Source organism: Acanthisitta chloris, unplaced genomic scaffold, assembly GCF_000695815.1.
Source record: "Acanthisitta chloris isolate BGI_N310 unplaced genomic scaffold, ASM69581v1 scaffold20997, whole genome shotgun sequence".
Lineage (NCBI taxonomy): Eukaryota > Metazoa > Chordata > Aves > Passeriformes > Acanthisittidae > Acanthisitta > Acanthisitta chloris.
This window is the reverse complement of record NW_008682312.1, coordinates 292-20454: the sequence shown is the minus strand read 5'-3', so window position 1 is coordinate 20454 and position 20163 is coordinate 292. Positions and strand designations below refer to the sequence as shown.

The window sequence follows — 20163 nt, the reverse complement described above, 5'->3', positions numbered from 1 at the left end:
GTAGCTGCAGGTACCGGAGACATTTTACTAGAAATACTGTTAGGTGCCCTAAATAAAGTTGGCTGTCGGAGCATCATATTGGTGTGTGCTGTAGCCCGTCCCTCGCGCGGACCCCAACAGCAGTGATTATCAAATAACAAGTAGGAAAGAGCATGAAATAGTTCTGCTTTGGTTCTTTACATCATCATTCTATTTGAACAGCTTTGCACAAGCATGACCCATCTTGCCAGTAGGAAGGCTTTTCTATTACTAGTTACAGTAGGGTGGGGTTTTTTTGAAACCTGTGTTGCCAAAAGCAAACGGTTTGACTTTTAACATGGTTCAAATTTTTTCCCTTTCTCCGTTTAAATTTCCGCATATATTCTTAAGGATCTGCCATGTATTACAGTACTTTTCACAGGAATTCACTGTGATTAAAATCAGATGGTTCTCTTTCTGGTCAGTGCTGAAAGGTTTCTGCAGTTTGAAATACAGCAGCAAGAAGGTCTTTAGTCAGGCTGACTAAACCTAACAATACACAGCTCCAACACGAAATACAGCCACCATAAGGAAGAGTCCTGGGAGGTTTGTACTGGAAAGGGCAGAATATCTCATGTGTGCACAGGCCAAGTCTCAGGGAGACACGCAGGTCATATGAACATTGGGTTGTGCAGAGGGAACAAGGCACCCTATGTCTCTCTTCCCTCTCCGTTTGTGTCAGTGTGTTTCCACTGATGAGTGCAGTCATGTTTCTCACCCTTAGGATTACCATTAAATACTTCTCCTGAACATCTGCACAGACATTCTGTGCAGCTGTTGTGTAGACCGAGTGAATTTTTCTCAGCATCGGCATCTTCCATATGACGTATTTTACAGGGGAAACATTACTGCCTCAAAACTCAACTGCAAGTCATCTCTATTTGCATTCCAAAGAACAAATGTGCTCTCAGGCTGAGGGAGGATCTATCAACTTGTGCATAAAGAGAAGCAGAAGGGAGAAAGGGAGATACCTCCTTTCCTTAAAGGTCCCAGGCAGGCTAAGAGAATCATCGAACGTGAGCTTGTAAACTCAGCCCACAACCACAGACACGAAAGGGACTTGAGCAAATTTGCACCTGGACTTAATAGGAGAAATCAACGTCATTTTTATCACGCACCACCATGAATTGGAAAAAAAATGCACTACTTAGTTTTAAGCAAAACCTTTATTTTAGTTCATAGGCTTCTTTGTATTAAAAACAGTTACTTCGGAAACAAATTCACATAAAATTCAGCAGGTAACTGAACTGAAGTTATTGTTGGTCAAGATCCATTTCTGAAAGACAGGGGCTCTGAATGACATTTTAACAAACTTGTGAGGCAACAGATAAAACTGGGACAGCAGGAGCAGCTCCTGGTTTACAGGCTGAGTTAAACTGCCCCCACAACCCCCTGCCCCAGTACATTTTAAAACACCAGCCACAAACTAGTGCTATTTGATGATCTCTCTATTTCCCACAAATTCACGCAGCAACGACTAAAAAAAGCATCCCAGTTTAATCTGCTACTTCACAGGAGTAAATCCTCTGGAGGCTTGTTACAGGCACTGTTCTTTTCTGCCAGCAAAGTACTTGTCTTCAAACACTTTCCTTACAACACCAACATAAGGATTTTCAAAGACTGTCACAATCAAGCTACATTATATACACTTCAAATGTACAATTATCTTTAAAAAAGGCCTGTGTACAAAATAGAGGGTTATTATATTTTTTAGAAAGTCCCATGCTAGATTTCAATTACATCAACATTTGAAAAGAACTGATAAATAGTAGCATTCCAATTTATTAGGAACACTCCTGCAAGCAAGTGCAGAGGTACTCACACTGTACTTAATATTCTGGTAAGTTTTTTAGGACAATTTGTGCTATAAACCTTGTGTATGAAGTATGTGAGAAGCTCTTACTTGTGCTAACAGAATAAAAGCAAATTAATTAATGCAAGAGTATTTCAGTAGAATTATTCTACTTAAATGCTGCAAGGGCATCTCGTGTACAGCCAGTTAGACAAAGAACACAACTAGTGACCAGAACACATACATTAGTTAAAAAGTCAAATATATACAAAAATATATTAGAAAGTGGTTGAGTTTAACCACAGGCTCATGTAAAAAATGGTTTAAATAGCAATAGCAAAAAAATAACTATTTCTCTATCTGCAACAGTACAAAAGGCAAAACCTGCATATGAGGTAGCAATGCCAAATTAAAAAAACCAACTTTGGATTGAGGAGCATTTCCTGTATTTTCATAGCATATCTGTCAATACAAACATTTAAATGAACACTTCAATTGTTTCAAGAGTGACTACATTAATTTACAAAAATTTTTTTTTTATGAATTTTTTTAAAAAATTACTGGAAATTGTTTTAGTTGCTTATTTCTCCTGTTCCTAAAAAAGCTATTGCATTTTCAAACCCAAACACTGTACAGCAAAAATGTGGAGGCTTTTATTATACACGCTTGGTAAACACTATGGTACATTAAGACAATTTACAAAGATCATAATAAGCCAACTGTGGTCGCTGTATTATTTTCTGTCTAATACACATACACTGCACACTTTTGCTACCCCATGTTCAACATCAGATGCAGGATTAGGGTTCACTACTCACTTCTACAGCTCTGCCCACAGAGAAAGCAAGAATTTGTATCATCTACCTTCAGAAGTCTGAGCCAGAAGGGTGGCTTCCACCTAGGTTCAGGGGTGCTGCCAGGCACTGTGCTCAAACTGCCTCCAGAACATGGGGATGGGATGGGAGGGCACAGCTGTGCCCCCTCACTTCTCCCAGTTCCATCCCTTTGTCACTCCTGCAGGCACAAGGCAGGAGGGGCCACCTGAGCCTCCCCGACCAAAAAAACCCCAGTAACAAAAAGCCAGGAGGGGAACAACCACAGAGCTGAACTGTGCCAGCTCTGGGCCTGGGGCTGCAGGCCCCTCACGTGGGTCAAATGCTTTGCTTCCAGCTCCACTGACCAAAAAGACTCTGCTGCTCCTCCAATTCAGGCAACTAAATTGGACATCTGAAGTTAGATGGTACGAGTAACACCAAAAAAATGAACTGGATGGAACTTCAGAATTTATTGTATTAAGAAAATAATATACTTTACATCACAGTGCTTAATTAAATGCAATAAAAAATGTAAACTCAGAATTCTAGATAAAATTTAGCTTGAAAAATTAGGGCTCCAAGAATTTTTAAAATTCACAATTTTGTAAAAAATTGAAGTCACAGACAGTTCATACAACTCATGTACTTAAGTTTACAAGTAAATACCTTTGATGCACTCCAATGTTTGGTCTTTTTTTTTTTGTTTTGTTTTTTCTTTCTTTTTTTTTTTTTAAAAGCCTAAATAACAAATGACCAAGTGCAAAGGTAAGAGGTATATTTTTATCTGCAAAGAAACTAACTTTAGAAGTAATTTGCAAATCAGGCATCTGGAGTGCTCTAGTAGATGTAAGGAAATATGCGGTATGGAACACGCTGACAATACCTTTCCCAGGCCAAGCCATACTTTTGCTTACAGTGATGTTCATCACGAGCTTCTCGATGCACAAGCAAGCAGATGAAATAGATCACATAGAAGTATGGTAAAATGTGATTAAAACCTGTAGAATAAAATGAGAAAGTCAATTTAGAAACAGAAAAAAGCCAACCCAGAGATGTTAACTATTAACAATATGTACTAAGCTGGTGACATACATTTGTCAAAGACTGAAGCACCTTAAGACTTCTAAAGCAGCAAATACTCAACAGGACAGTGCAAAACTTGCATTTACATGCAGATAGGAAAAGACTCACAAAAACACACACAAAAAATCCTTAAAGTAGCAAAATCTACCAACTTCACTCTCAATGCATGCAAAGCTGGCACGTATTTTAAGTCCTTTAGCTACCAAAACCAGATTTCTAGTTAAACCTCTGAAGCACTGAACTGCCCCAAACGAGCCATGCAAGATTTTCCGTTTTGGCTGTAGATATAACTCCAGCTTTGCTCAGAGCACACTAGAGTTGTGAATGAAAAAAACTAGGAATGACCCAGAAATGTGCAATTGCAGCCCACAAAGCCACCTGTATTCTGGGCTGCATCCAAAGCAGCATGGGCAGCAGGTCATGATTCTGCCCCACTACTCTGCTCTCCTTAGACCTCACCTGGAGTGCTGTGTCCAGCTCTGGGGCCCCCAGTACAAGAAGTGTGTATTCATTACAAAAACTTTGAAACAGAATTATTCCACTCCTTTGTGTTTGATGACCTTTTTGTTAATATATTGCGTTTAAAGTCATCCCTATATGTGACACACCTTGTCTCCCATTCAAACTCCCAGTTTTGGGGAACTTCCTGTGAAAACACTATAGCACACCCACTAGCCTGAAAATATTTAAGGAACAACTAATGAGCAAGCAAGCCCCATCATTATTGAATGATAAAGTGTCAGAAAGACAAGTAAAATCTGTATGTCACATCTATGGCAAGATATAAAGGGTAAGATGAAAGAGAACAGGTGCTGCATTAAACTTTGACACAGAAGTTTGCCATTCAATTGGTTACAGGTTCAGTATCTCAGTATCACTTTCCATTTCAAACCCAATCAGATGGCAAAACATAAAAGCACATTTTATAGAATGCATTCTAGTTTCAGACACTTACCACAGGGTAGGGACCATGCTAGAGCCATGATGATGTCACCAAGATAATTAGGGTGACGAACAAAACCCCACCAGCCTGTGACGAGAAGCCCTTTTCCAGTCGCAGTGGGTATAAATTTCAGATCTGTGAACAGAGTATTGCAGTCAACGCGACAACTGAAATAAGTATTTTAATTCTACAAGGAGCCATTGCATAGCAATTGAATAAAACATGTACTTACTGGCCAGTTTGGGATCTGATGGATTCCTTCGGAAATTGTTTTTCTGAGAATTGGCACTACGGAATATGTAATATCCGACACCTGAAAATAAGCAATATTTATTTTACATTTTCAGTATTTTCCATTTTTCTCAGCTTCAACAAAAGCACTCACATGCTCTCTATCACTCTTATTACATCAAAGTCTTTTCCTCAGAGTGGCAACTCCTATTTTCTGGTTCCCAGAGCTCTATCAAGATAAAAATGCCACTGAACAATTGTGTTCCATATGCTCTTACATGTTACTGACTAACCTCAACAAGATTTTGGAGAAGCTTTAGCTCTTACATGTTACTGACTAACCTCAAAAAGATTTTGGAGAAGCGTTCTTTTGAGATCTACTTGTACATTTATATTTAACGTAATTTATTAATGTAACATTGAATTTGAAACTCACATCAGGTGATGTCCTGCACTTGGTAAGATTACAGCTCTATTAGCAGCCCATCATTTTGTTGCAGCGCTCACTCCATAAACTAACCAACTATTAACAAGTTCACAATAATAACAGAAGGAGACAATGAATTATCTGATTTTGAAATTCATTTCCCCCACAGTTTTCACATAGCAGCTTAAGTTTTGCCAAGGCTGTATTGAAAAAACATGATCACAATCTATTTCAAATAAAGATGTTAAGAAAAAAAAAACAACACAAAAAAGTTCCCAAACAAACATAACTGAAGATGAGAAAATATCATATTTCTCAGTGTTGCATGTAGGAAGTTGTCTGCCTTCATATTGTTTTCCAAGTATTTGAATTGTTTGTCACATGTATAGAAAGGGGTGGGGTTTTTTAGTTTTACTATTTGGATACTGTGAGGCTGGTGAGACACTGGCACAGGTTGCCCAGGGAGGTAGTGGCTGCCCCAACCCTGGCAGTGTTCAAGGCCAGGCTGGACATGATCTAGTGGGTGGTGTCTCTGCCCATGGCAGTGGGGTTGGGACTAGATGATCTCTAAGGTCCCTTCCAACCCCTTAATATTCTATAAAAGGGACAAACTACAAGCCCATATTGGCACAAATTTAAGGCTGCCTAAGATGGGAGAGGTTGGGGGTTTTTTTAAAGCAGTCTGCTACAAAAAGAGATGTTTGCTATTGCCATGTGTTTGTAACTATGGGCAGCAGGGAAGGAGATGCCCCTTGTTACTTTTAGCCTAGGATCTGTAAAGCATAGCCAACAAGGTACTGACTTCTTTATTATGAGTCACTCGCAGTCGCTCTGATTGACTTTAAAAGGCATCTATTAAATTAAAAATATTTTAAGTCGCTTCTTCAACTCCAGACAGCATTCACCTAAAGATGCCTTGCAACAGAACAACTGGGTGTTCAGAGTCTCATCTAGCCTTCATGTAATAAAGTGATAATTTACTACATTCTTCATATTTAAGAGTAGCTGGACACATGCTGCCAGCAACTGTGGTAATACAGAAAATACGATTGCTGCATCTGAGCTAAAGCTTCACCTCAGAACTCAAAGAAACAAAATCAGTACTGCATTATAATTAAAAACAACATTTACTATAACTTACAGTTCAGAAGAGTGATTGCAGCAGCAACAGGCCAAGAAATTGCAGTAGGATGACCCACTAAGTAGAAGGCCTGCAGACTGTAGACAAATGGAACCCACACCAAGTCTCCAAATGCCAGCATGAATCCAAATCCATCATGGGTAATATCCATTGTAGTCAAAATGGCTTCCTAGAAACAAGAAGGAAGGAATTTAGAATTTACAAAGCCTCCTTCATTTAACATTGTAATTAGAAATTGTAACAATTTAATGACATTGTCATTTACCTCATTCCAAAGAGCATCCACCACATAGAGAAGCTGAAAGCTGTTCACAAGTATCATTGACAGGGATGGCACACTGAGGTTGTGGATCTTCATCTCAGCCAAGAGCATTGCCAAGTTTATAACAACCTAGTTTAGAAAATATATTATTTAGAAATTTTCTTGTAAGAGGAAGTGGAGTTTTCTGTTACACTACAGGACATCCTAATACAGGTATCTTTGGCCAATTCTTATTTTTTAAGTTTTAAAAAAAAATAACCTATTTCACAAGCCACAGTTTGCAGCTGACTACATTTCTGAAGCTGTATAATCTCAACATATGAATATTTTACGAAGGGTTTTCATTTCCCACAAAGCAAAGAAACTAGAAAGTTTCCTACAGTGAACTAAAATGGCCATTAAAAATCTGGCAATGTGAACCAGGTTTTCATGACTTTTTTCCCTGTTTATAAATATATATAACATCCCTAATACCAATTACATATAAAAAATAATCCTTCTGTGTAATATTTAAGCAAATGAAGCTACTAAGATGACTGACTCACCCAGCCAATTAATCCTGGACGCAACTCACAGAAGTATTTGAGGTCAAAATTGCCAATACGAGGGTTTAATTCATGTCCAGTAAAAAAATCATAAATAAAATAGCCTGCAGATAAGACACAGCCTTTGTTAGCAAACCTTCCTTTTATCTGCCACAACCCTCCTCCCAGTAAATAATATCCTACTTTCCACTAAAGTTCTCATTGTAAGTTTTTAAAAGCAAAAAAAGTAAATTGAAGAGTATATGAAAAATGCAAAGCAAAATCCACATGGTTTATATTTCAAAATGCCCAGATATTTTATTTATTAGGAGGACCAAACACTTTAGAAGTTACTGTAGGCTTATTTCTCCTTGACACTTGTTCCTTCTTTATTTTCAGCCTTATCCTGAGGCTCACATCACAGTCTCTAAACATGATCTACTGGCACTAATTAATTCTACTTTTTCTCCTATTTCATAGCTTTTGTCTGGGAGTAAGAATTCTTTCAGCTGTGACAACTACCTGTCCATCAAGAGAGATAGACAAAAAGGAAAATACCATGTCTTGACTTCCAAGATATCCTGCACTGAGTTGGCAAAAAACAAGTACTTTGCAGAACAATTACAGAATAATACTATGCTACTTCCACAGACTAGAACTGCACTTTTTAATGAAAAACACAATTTATGATCATTTATTATTTGCCTTCACACACATAACAGAACTAAGGATATTTGAATACTTCATTTTAATACATTGTTTTGCCCACAAACTCCCCTTCTTAGCCTGTAATAATCAGCCCTAAATCTAGCTTTTAATTCATAAAGATGAAACTGTAGTAAACAATTGGAAAGAAATTATCCACAATATCTTCTAACTCACCAGAATTTCCACCTGGTGCTAGTTCTTCCTTGGGTGCTCTCAGGGACCGAACATACAGATAAATGCTCAATACCAAAGAAAAAGCTGCAGCTGACACGGCAAACTGCATGAAGTGATCATACAAATAATGAAGTTCAAATTCGAAGTAGAATAAGATTCCAAGAGCTGCAGCAGTCAAAATAAAAGCATATAACCCTAAAGGATGTAGAATAAAACATGTATTAGTCAAAATAAAATTAAAAGTCATTTTAGTAGAACTTTCCTAGTCCAGTCTTTCTGTATTTTGACTTCTCACACATCCCATGCTCAGGTTCAAACTTCTGGGGAACAGTAATATACCTAAGAGACTCTGTCTAAGCACTGACATTTACTGTGCTCCTCATCAAAAAGACAAGAGGCAGGAACATTGAGCACTCCTACATTTTTTATAACACTGGATCCAATTTCAGATTTTAATGGAAAAATGGACACTGACACTACTACTGGATAACGATAGCAGGTCACAAAATCTTATCTGTGGGACAGCTCATATCTCAAAGCTGAAAATATGGTTATCTTCGTATGTACCTTGACACAGATAGCAGTACTTAAAGTATTAAAATAACTATCAAGTCAAAACTCAAGCGTAAGACTTCTGTATACCTTGAGAGTATAGTGTCACGTAAAATGAATTGATGCTCAAATATAAGCAGGGAGTTCTCTACTGCTCTCACCTAGAGACTCCCTATGAACCCTTTCACAGGGTCACAGTGGTTGAGGTTAGAAGGGACCTCCAGAGCTCATCTAGTCTCATGCTTCCTGATGTTAAGACGGAACCTCCTGTACTTCCATCTGTGCCCACTGCCTCCTGTCCTGTCACAGGTCATCTGTCTCCTCAAGAAGGCTTTTAAAGTAACTTTGAAAATTAGCCTTTGAAGCACCAAGAAGAGAGCATTTTGTTGGGATTTTTTTCCCCTTTTTAAATAATCCAAAACATTTAACATATTTCCTTCCTTTATCAGAATACAGAAAATATTGCAGGACCATGGCACAACTAAAGACAAAAGCCCAAAACCAAAAAAGTATGAGCCAGCCTCAATATGACTCATTTCCACAGGATGCAATTCACTCTGACTCTATGGTTTACATCCCCATCCCAATTCTGAAATGGTGCTCCTTACCAGACTACACAATACTCAACTTTTTTTAATATAACACTTGGATTCCACTAACACCTGACAGTGTCCTTGAACTGACTAATTCACAAAATACATAGTCTGGAATACCTGCAAGGCATCAAAGCACACTTTCCTATTTCAGTCCAAAACAACAGGACTGCTGAAATATGATACCTCATACTCTAGTCCTAGATGAGAAGCCTGTCTTATTCCTAGGAACTGAAATCAGTTCTAAATCAGGACTCCAAACTGGTCTTTGACAGCCAGGAATAAGAACACCTTAAATCAATTACAACATACTTATTATTCTGTAAATCAGAGACATCCAAGATAATCCAGGCACATGGGATAAGATCTCTTCAGATCATTCCTCCTGAACACCAAGCCTTGTTAAATAAGCATCACTAACACTTCCAAGGGACAACTCCTCACATAGTGATTATACAAGGAATATGACAGGAGCCACTAGTCACAACTGGGTGCAGATCAGATGCCCTGTATAGTGTAATGTCTTGCTCTTGAGACAGTTAGTTCCTAATGATTACTAACCATCTTCTTCCAAGAAAAGACTCATGCTATTTTATGAAAGACTTAGAACAGATGCAATATGACCACAGAGTGTATCTTTCATCATTTGTACTTCATGGTGCTGAGCACTGCAAATCATATAACGGGATCAGTTTCAGAAAAAGCAACAGAAACATGCTTACCATTTATCCGGTACTGCAGTTTCCTTCCATTTGAAAGGGGCAGGCCTTCTACAACCTAGGAAGAATAAAGTACCAGTGTTCAACAAAGTACTTTCCAGGGGCACTGGCAGGGGAGGCAAACCAAGCACATCTCTGCCAGAAAGACATTCAATTAACACAGCCAGCTGGACACAAAACAAATCTAAAGATCATGCACTGCTCGAGAAAAGCTGCTTTAGATATCAAAAGGTTAACAGTTTCAAATAAAAACATTATTAGAAAAACCCAACAACTCTTCCTCACCAGCCTCAAGAAAGCAGAACTGCTCCAATCATTGTAAACACATGTAACAATAGAACATGACTGAACAATCTACTTATTAGAGTGTTCCTTCAGAATCTGACCCCTAAACCTTAAGTAACATAGAGGGGAAGAGAACATCTGCCTGATAAACATATGGCTAAAATGGTTTATAGCTTCCTGTAAGTGAGGATTACCTTCCAAAATTCTGAATATCCATAAGAAACTGAGTATCAGTTTGTGAATGCAAAAGCCAGATACCTGAAATTCTTCTAGAATTCTATCACACAAATATTATCCATGTCTTGATCTGAACACCTATATAATACCTTCTGCTTCTTCTACTGAAAGGCTCTGAAACACGTGAATTCTTAACAAACTGTGCTGCTTTAAGCTTATAGAAAACTGCAGCAGCCATACGCCAGCTTATTATGGAAAACTGACTGATCTGCTTTCAAACTGACTGCATTAAGAACATAGCCCACCTTCCAGCCTAACACACAAAGCAGTTGCCAATGAAGACCCACCTGCCCCAGAACAGCCTACCTTTCCAATTGGCAGCAAGTAAAGCAGAGCTTGAAAGAAAAACCACAGAAGAAAAACACCGAACACCCTTGTCTCCCAAAGACTTTCAAGTGCTGGGAGAAGAGGAGGGAAGTTCATAAGACTGGGGTCATCTTGTTTGCACATCAACAGCAAAAAGAATACAGTAGCAGGCAGGAAAAATATCATCAGGAAGGTCCCTGTAAAGAGACATCATGACATATCAGAAGATAAACACAGAAAACAAAACAACTAGTTTCAATTCCACCAAAAAAAAAAAAGTGCTTGATATTAACTCTAGTAACAAAGACAATAGTGCCATTATCTATTCCTGAAGCAAGACAGCAGCAATCCCCATGTCATGTAATGGGACACAGATATTCTTTTCACTCCCATACGAGGTCACCTACCAAAGGATCACTGCATCCCCTTAAAACTGAAAAACTGTATGAAGAATCCTTTACTGTCAAGTTTGAAGTACTTAGATTTGGAAAAAACTTTACCAGTTACTTCGTAAATTTAATTTAGAAATATTTTAATCTCACTGTGCAAGGGATGGCTCAAAGTCTTCACTGTATTTCACATGAGAACCAAGTGTAATAATGGTTCTCTGACTGCCACCAGTACCAGGTACATACAAAGTGAAGCACTACATATTGCTCCAAATTCTGCAAGCAGGGTCCAAAATTGGAAAAAATAGTACCATAGAGTCAAGTAGTAAAAACCCCACAAGACAGTACTAATTTTCAACCAAGACAAATTGCACACATACCAATTCTCCCACCAAACTCCAGCTCTGGCTTTGATGGCACTTTCTCAATTGTTTTTACTGTCGTAACAATCTTTTTCTCCGAATAGATCTCTTCTTTTTTCTTCTCATCCTTCCGTGGGCGCAAGCTGTACTGTTCAAGCACATGCTTGATTTCCAGGTCTGGTTTTAACTTTTGCTGTTAATGAATAAAAACAATTTACTAAAAAGAATCCCCAGTGGTTTTACTTTATTTTGCTCCAATGTTTAATATTTCAGACAACATTATTCACTACAAAACACCGATGTCTTCTATACAATACTTAAATTTATGCATTCATATGAAGAAACTGCTTAAACCAGAGTCACTGTGACCACTCAGGCTATGATTACTTATCAGCAGCTGTTCCTGTACAATACATCCATCCCCACATTCCTCCATTCCCTTCTGCCATAAACCTATGCATTAGCTAACAACAACAACTATCAAGCTGATTTGGCTGAATGTAAACCATCACTTTCTGTAGCCAAACATTCCCACTGCAGAAGAATGGGAATTAACACAAGTAACCAGTGAGGGTTTGATGGAAACAACAAACAAGAAAAATTCACGTTGCAAAGCTCTCATATACATCCCTTCCCATTTCATCTCCCTTTCCCCTGAACTGAGTTAGCTGGACAACAAACTTAGTCACCCTCTAAGTTTAATGTTGGATCCTATTTCTGCTTGATTATTGTATTGCCCTTTCCACAGAATGTCTGAGAGAGAAAAGTCAGAACACGCATAAAACCAAGAGCAAACAACGTTCATACCTCCAGGACTCTGCGGGATGTGTCATTTTGTTCTGTACTTTCAGGTTCGCCATTGTACCTTTTGGTGTTATTCTCACTCGGTTTCTGGTTAAAAGAAGCAGCATAGTTTTAGCTTTCTGAAAATAACAGCTGCATTAAGTATATAATGAATAATTAAGAACACTATCTACTTTTTGTTTACTACAACTGCACTGGTTTTCTCCACAGGAAAACAAGCAGGTTCAATATCCAAAGTATGAACAATTTCAGCTCACAAACAAAAGAAAACTAATTTTAAAAAAGGAAAAGGTGGGGTTTTTTAATAAATAGTGAAATTAAGAGAAAATACAGCTTCCAGGTTATTTAAACTCATCATTTCATTAGGAACTTCCATGTACAAAATACGTATCTATTTAGTAAAGCTACTAGGCAAACAGAGGAAATTTCAGCGTCCTAGATATATGACACTATTCTACAGGACTGAAAGTTTGGGGTTTCCTTAAATAGCTTTGAAGAAATCAATTCTCGTACAAAAATTCTTTTAATGAGTGTAATTTATATATCTCTGGAAAGACACAACTCATCTCTTGTTTTATTTCAGCTTAACCTTGTTGAAAAGGACCAGGTTATTCCAGTCATACAACAACCTACAGATCAATCCCACTTCTTCAATTAGAAGCCAGGAGAAAAAGGACAAAGATATTTTAACCTTTTAGTCACAAAAGGCTAGAAGTACAAAAAATAAAGTGTAACTGCTGGTGAAAAACTACCTAGAATAAGCATATGGTCCCCAGACTATGCACTGGGTCTCACAGCTCAAAGCAGTTGCAAACAAAAACCACAGGAATTTCAGTGCAAAAGAGTAGCAATTTACTAACCCTATCCAGTTTAGATTGATCTGGTTTAGTTTAATTAAAACCTAACTAAACCCTGTCTCTTTTCCATACATCAGGAGAAGGAGTTTCCAATTCATAGGACTGCATCTGGGACAAAGGAGAAGCTACTTCAAGGGCACAAGAGGCAGAAGAAATGTTTGTTGCTTAATAGAGAAACATTGCCTCTACTATTCTTTACTTACAGATCACCACAATCACTTCTAGCACTCATTATAATCTTCACAAAAAATGACAAGAACGAACATGATAAATTTCAGCTAAACACCAGATATTTGATAAACTTACAGATCCTTACAGCTTAGTTTTTATAATGAAAATAGCCCTGCATATTGTTAATCAGCAAGGCCATATTTAAATATTCCACACCTGAAATCTGCAACAATTATCCCACAGAATACTATTACTACTACTGTAACAAACTGTATATGACAACAGAACTAATTTTATTTCAAATTCTAGTATCTACCTGCTATGTACTGATCAACACACTTTAAAAAACTTCCTTTGCCTGATTTCATAGGTGGAAGATTATGGCTAACAGTGACTTCAGTCTTAGAAGAATTTTTATATGTCTGGATTCTGAGATCTTTGCAGCATCACCAAATTCAAATGGAACTTTATAATGTAAGTCTACATTTCAAGAATTTCCTCAAACTCTGTGAGCTAGAAACACAGTTTTCAAAGAAAATAAGAGGCCATTCTGAGACACGCTTTCACAGCTAATTATGTTGTTCAAGGAACATAAATTCCAGCTGGCTTTTACACTGATAAACCCAGTATGCATAAAATCAGTATTTCACAAACAGCAAAAATTTGCTTTAAAAAAAACCCCAGCAAACTCCCTCACAAAGAGCACTCAAACAACACTAATACCGGCAGAGCTAAGCTGGTCTCCTGATTGGCTTTCTTTTTGTCGTCTTTATGCTCTCTGCTTTGGGAAGCAGAACGACGTCTGCCTCTCCCTGGCCGACCCGGAGATCTGGATCGAGATCTGCTGGAACTTCTTCTGGCAGGAGAACTCGAAGAGGACTGGCTCTTCCTGTGCTTGAATGATGACTGTGACTAAAAGAATGAGAGAAAAGAAAGGAAAGTCTTATCTATGTTCCAAAGAACAATTTTAGGAACGTGTGAGGGGTTTTGCGATGAGGACTCGCATGTAGTCCTATAGAATTGTCCCTTATTTCTTTTACTGATGTTGTACAAAGACTGTTAAGAAAAAGCAGCTGCAGCATACTCATCTTGCTGGTAATTCCCAAACAATCCTGTCCCAAGTCCAACTGCTGCTGACAATTCCTGTCAAAGCTACAGAAATCAGGGTGAGCACCAAGCGTGCTCCCCTCTCAATCCCTTACATAAGGAAAGGAATTGATTGCCATCTCTTATGCCTGAAGAGACTGCTCTCATTTCCATTACTCAGCTTTATTAATGCATTTGATATAGCAAGATGTCATCATCTGGTTAAGGCAACACAGTTCAAATAAACACTAAAAAAACCCCAAGTCAGCTAAATCATTTAATTAGATGTGATAACTAATTTCATAAACAGTTTTCTCCAAAAGTATTGTTTGATTTATCTGAGAAGTCTATAATGCTAATTTTCCCATGGAAAATTTCCACAATGCAACTTCTATAATGCACAAATGTTTCATGACTTTGAAGCCTTTTCTCAGCTTCAGTTTGCTAACCTGCAAACAGGAAGCAACACGTTAGTCCTGAAGCAGAGAAAATTATTGTCTACCTCAAGGCAGAAACATTTTAGTTGTAAAAGGCCAGTTACTGGGAATGCACACTGCCACCAGGAATGGAAACTACAGTCGACAAAGACACACGAGTTGGCTTTGAACTTATGCAGGTTTCAGAACAGGCCATAAAAATCAACTACAGTGAACATTCAAACAGATTTTTTTTCCTCATTATCACATTTTAAACTGAAATGAAACCTGTATGCAGTCTGAAAGGCATATATTGATAACAAAAAAATGAAATAATAAAGATATGTAAAGAGGAAGGAATGTGTTCATATACATAAAACATGAACCCTTCTCATGAGTCTCTAATAGTCATAAGTAGAGCAAAACACATTATGAAGCCTTTGGGGACCTAAACCAGTACAAGCCATTCACAGATATTTTAAGTATGTGCATAAAGGTCCATACTATTTATATTTACTGTGATTCTTAACTACGTTTCCATTTGTTTTCAGATTTTCTTACTTAGAGGTGGAAAAACGTCACATTAATATCAGTCCTCTAATTACTAGCTTTGTAAGGTACCCAAAATGCAGTCTGTCATGAACAAAAACATTATAGAGTTCCTGAATCATCAGACTTGTTTTACCCTCAAATGTATAACTGTTTTTTTCAACATAAAGCAAACAATCACACTTCTTTGAAGATAGGGTCAGCATTCTGAACTTCTACTTGACATGCCACATAGGAAAAAGCTATTATTAGCACCAACTCCTTGAAGACACAGTTAACAAAAGCTTGTAAAATGACTATCCAATTTTAAGTTGTACTTTCAGTTCCATCACAGACTTGGCACAATGTTCCATTAGAAGTACTGACATCTACATACACATGTACTCACCCTTATATCGCTTTCTTTCAATGCAAGTTCAGTTCCATCTTTGTACTTAACAATATAAAGATGAGCAACATCATCATAACTAGTCACTTGGACTTCATAGTACAGGACACTTCCTGGCCAACGCCCCATCACCACCTCGCCATCAGCAAACTTCCGGCTGGGCATTTTCCAAAGAGAATCCCTAGAAAATAAAGAAATCAATACCTATGACAGCTAAACATTAGGCTTCATTTTCCCCTACTCTCTTTCCATATCACTTAGGCTGGAAAGGAGAAACTTTATAGTAAACAATTCTCCGCTTTAAATAAGGAAAAAGCTGTGTGATAAGAAAACAGCAGTGATCGATTTTACAAATCAAGAGTAAGTACACAGAAGAAATAGTCCTGAATTAAAGCAAAGACTAAAGATGGATGTTACGGAAAAATGTTCAAATGTATTACACTAGTACTCAACTATGACATACAACCTCCATCAGCAGGGGAAGCACATATTTGACCAAAATGACTTAGTGCAGCTCATCTTATCTAGAGGGGAGAAATGCAAATTAGATGGCAATGAAGTGTCCTCTAATCTTTTTTTCCAGTGGTTCCACAGAAATTACAGAAGCAATTATTTCTAAACACTAAAATAAGACATCCCCACCACCTACAGCCACATTACATACTTCTTCAATTTATTATGCTGAACACTTCAAAGTTAGCAAACATCAGAATTTAAGCTCCTGTCTGGGCTGACTATTTTCTCTTTTTCACCTATTCAGGGACCCATAGGAAAACAAAGTACAGCATTAGAGCAATCACGTAATAACCTGTAAAATTAAATTCTGTCCCACTGCCTGCACCATAAGGTTTTTACTCAACATTAGCAAAACGTATTTTAAGCGACTCTCACCCTCAGCTCACCACACCAGGTGCTGGAAGAAACACAAGTAAAACTTAGAGAAAGTTGTTTTCACATGCAAAGTCCTGTATTCCTGTTTGTAAGGTGTCTTGTATTACATCATTCCCTTCTGAAAATAGATAGCCACAGTAGGATATACATTTAGCCTGAACTGCTGCAACTAAGGTCTCGACACACCAAGTGAGGCTGCCTTAAAAGCCCAAGATAAAATACACATGAACATATGTACTCTCACCATCTGTACAATGAACACAGGCACTCGGAATGGATGTGGGACAGGATGCACAAACAAACCAGCAAATGCTTTCATGTCAAAGCGTTTTAGCTTGTTTGCTATAAATAAGATGTGAAGCCACACAAACTGAGGTGAAAACAAGCATTTAAGTAGATACTAATTCATTACACATTAACTAACCTGCAGTGGAAAGTTAGATTCTTGGGCAAAAAAAGAGTTAATATTCAATCACAGACCTTGACCATACCCTAAGGGATGAGACTAAGTGAGATTTTTCAATCAGCGTTCATTCTGGCACTTCCTGAAGCTGCTGCTGCTAGATTTTGCAGCTATGTAGCTCTCCAGGTCAAAGAAACAAAAAACTTGACAAAATTCCTTCATATGGATTTTACTGCTAATATTTCTAAGCGCTTCAGAACAGAAACATCTGGCTATGTCCTTTGCTGTATAATATATGAAGGAGAGAAAGATTAAGTTTTATTATTTGGTTTCACTGATACTTGCCAGTTAGAAAAATTATAAGTGTTCTAGCACATGCTTGTAGGCACATGGCTCTTCCAGCCTTGTAGTGTTTCTTGCCCGAATTTCTTGTTATTGTCGTATTCTTTCTGAATTCCCACTCCTTTGACTCTGTTTTATCCCAGTCAGTTTAACCCCCTCAAACTCAAACACCTTGTTCCTTATGACTCCTTGAAACAACTTCCTTATTTCCATTTCAAATTCTCATCCATTCTCTCCTTACCTGCTTTGATTCCTTGGGCACTTTCTGCCCTTGTTCACCCCAGCTAGTTCCAGTTCCTGTTTGCCACCTCTGTGCTCAACCTCTGATCTCAATGCCCATCCCCATCTCCTTGTCCGGTTTTCTCACCCGAAAGACAGTTCTTTAGGAGATTCAGGTCTACTACTGCTCTTTCCCCAGTCTCTCACACAGTTACAGCTTCTTCCTCCTCTTCCATAAATAGTCTAAACACCACCGAGTCCAGTCAGAGCTTTCACCAGATGTCCTAACCTGATGTATGACTTCATTTCCTCTCTGCTGCTGTACTTCTTACACTCCAGCCAACTGTTTTTGTCTTGACCTGTGGCACCTCAGCCATCATCTGTGAACTTGGAGCCAGACCAGGACAAAGCTGATAGATCCATGGACAAAGTTGTGAAAGTTGTGAATCTTTGAAGGGTCAGTCCTTTTTGCAAAAGGGAACCATTTTTCCACAAACTTGCTACTAAGGACGTGTACACTGATTTTTATAATTTCTAACAACCACTGCAAAATTTAGATATAATTTCAGATTAAAAAAAATGCAATTCTCTGCCAGACACCAAAACCCATTAGTTTTGTATGCAAACATAAAGACAGCCCAAAGAAAAGGTAACCTGAAGATTGAATTCTCGTTAAAGGCAGAAAGACTTTCCTCTCCTCCAACGTTGTTCTTAAAAGGAGCTGAAGTTAGTTTTAAGAAGTTGGAAAATATAAGTTGAAGAACCTGAAGCTAAATCAGTGTTATGTAATTCAGCCTGAGGTAGATATCACCAATACGAAATTCCAGAATAATAAGTACATTTAAATGGAAATATCACACTCTGATTCAAAAGATGAAAAAGACAAAATTTTTCATGTTTTTTCCTTATACATTAAAGCTTAATAATGAGCTCAAACATTAAACAGTTTTTTTTTTTTAAAAAAAAAGAGTCAATGTAAGTTCTTACCCTATCAAAAATAACCACTCTGCTCTGCACCTCAGTGCTTCCTGTGAGGGGGTTTTTCAGTCCTCATTCCTTATGCCCCACTTCAAAAAGCTGCACCTTTTAAAGGCAGCCTTCATCTCTCCAGATAACAAAAACAATTACTGACATCAAGAAAAATAAATACAGGAAACCTTTTTTAAAAACACAGTTTAGAGACTACATTTTGAATTTATTGCTCTTTCAAGCTCTACACACGCCCCTGATAATTTTCAGGGTATCAGCTGGCATCAGCCTCATGTTCAGAGCAGTCCCACATAAACCTTGGAAATCACAGGGCTTCAAATATATATCCAAAGAAAACTATTTCATACAATGAATTTTGTTCTGTACAGACACCTGACCTCAAGTACATTCACTTACTGCCAAAATGAAACTTGTGTTTTCTGCAGCATCATTACTTTCCTTTGGGAACCCAGACTTTTATGGGAACGGATCAAAAGGATTTTGTATCCTATACCAAGCAAGACAATTAAGACGAAACTCCCTAGAGCTTGAAAGTTGGTCAAGAAGAAAAGCTGCTGCTGACTCAACCAAGAACGAAATAATTACAGAGAAACATGGGTGAAAAACATATATTGCCCCATACATCCGTTTCTGGTCTTTCCTAATGACTTTCTCACTAGATATATGGAAAGATATTTCACTGCGAAGAAAATAAGGAGACTGATGGCTTGTAGTCACTAGAAGATCATACTCCAACATCAAAGCCAGGCTGGATAAAGCCTGGAGCAACCTAGTCTAGTGGGAGGTGTCCCTATGGCAGGGTGCGTGGAACTAGAAGATCTTTAAGGTCCCTTCCAAGCCCTTAACATTCATTCTACGGTTCTATAATCAGAGTTGGGCACACAGTTTTAAGAATAAATAAATAAACAAACATTAAACAAGTTCTCCCTCTTGGCAAAGCAACGTTCATCCATATTCAGTGATTCCACTTACTAATCCTGACATCTCACCACTGGCAGATAATGTGCTGTGTGTCTGAGGAAGGAGCCAGCAAGAAGAAACGCAGAAAAATAAAGAAAACACTGACAGTCGAGGCAAACAGTCTATAGGGAAAGTTACTACTGAATTTGCCAAGGAGCTGTGCAGGACCTTTTCAGCACAGAATCACAGAGTTTTAGGGGTTGCAATGGATCTTACAGCAGCCCCAAACCCCCTGCCATGGGCAGGGACACCTCCCCACTAGATCAGGTTGGTCAAGGCCTCATCCAGCCTGGCCTTGAACACTGCCAGGGTTGGAGCACCCACAGGCTGCTTAGGCAACCTGTGTCAGTGACTCACCACTCTCACAGGAGAAAACTCTGTCCTAATATCTAGCCTAAATTTCTCCTCCTTCAACTTGAACCCATTACCCCTTGTTCTATCACTGCAGTTCCTAACAAAGAGTCCCACTCCAGCTTCCCTGTAGCCCCTTTAGATATTGACAGGCTACTACGAGGTCTCCACACAT

At 38.2% G+C, this 20163-nt stretch overlaps 1 protein-coding gene across 1 annotated transcript; it reads right to left on the bottom strand.

Annotated features, from left to right (window-relative positions):
- Positions 1–3462: 3462 nt before the first annotated feature.
- Positions 3463–15997, bottom strand: LBR (lamin B receptor). The gene is made up of 13 exons (XM_009078492.1): positions 15833–15997; positions 14111–14305; positions 12369–12452; positions 11580–11754; positions 10811–11007; positions 9986–10040; positions 8119–8313; positions 7258–7361; positions 6716–6841; positions 6451–6619; positions 4884–4964; positions 4664–4786; positions 3463–3623 (listed from the first exon to the last, which is right to left on the bottom strand). The coding sequence occupies exons 1-13, from the start codon at positions 15995–15997 to the stop codon at positions 3463–3465; spliced, it is 1830 nt and encodes a 609-aa protein (XP_009076740.1).
- Between the last annotated feature and the right edge of the window lie 4166 nt (positions 15998–20163).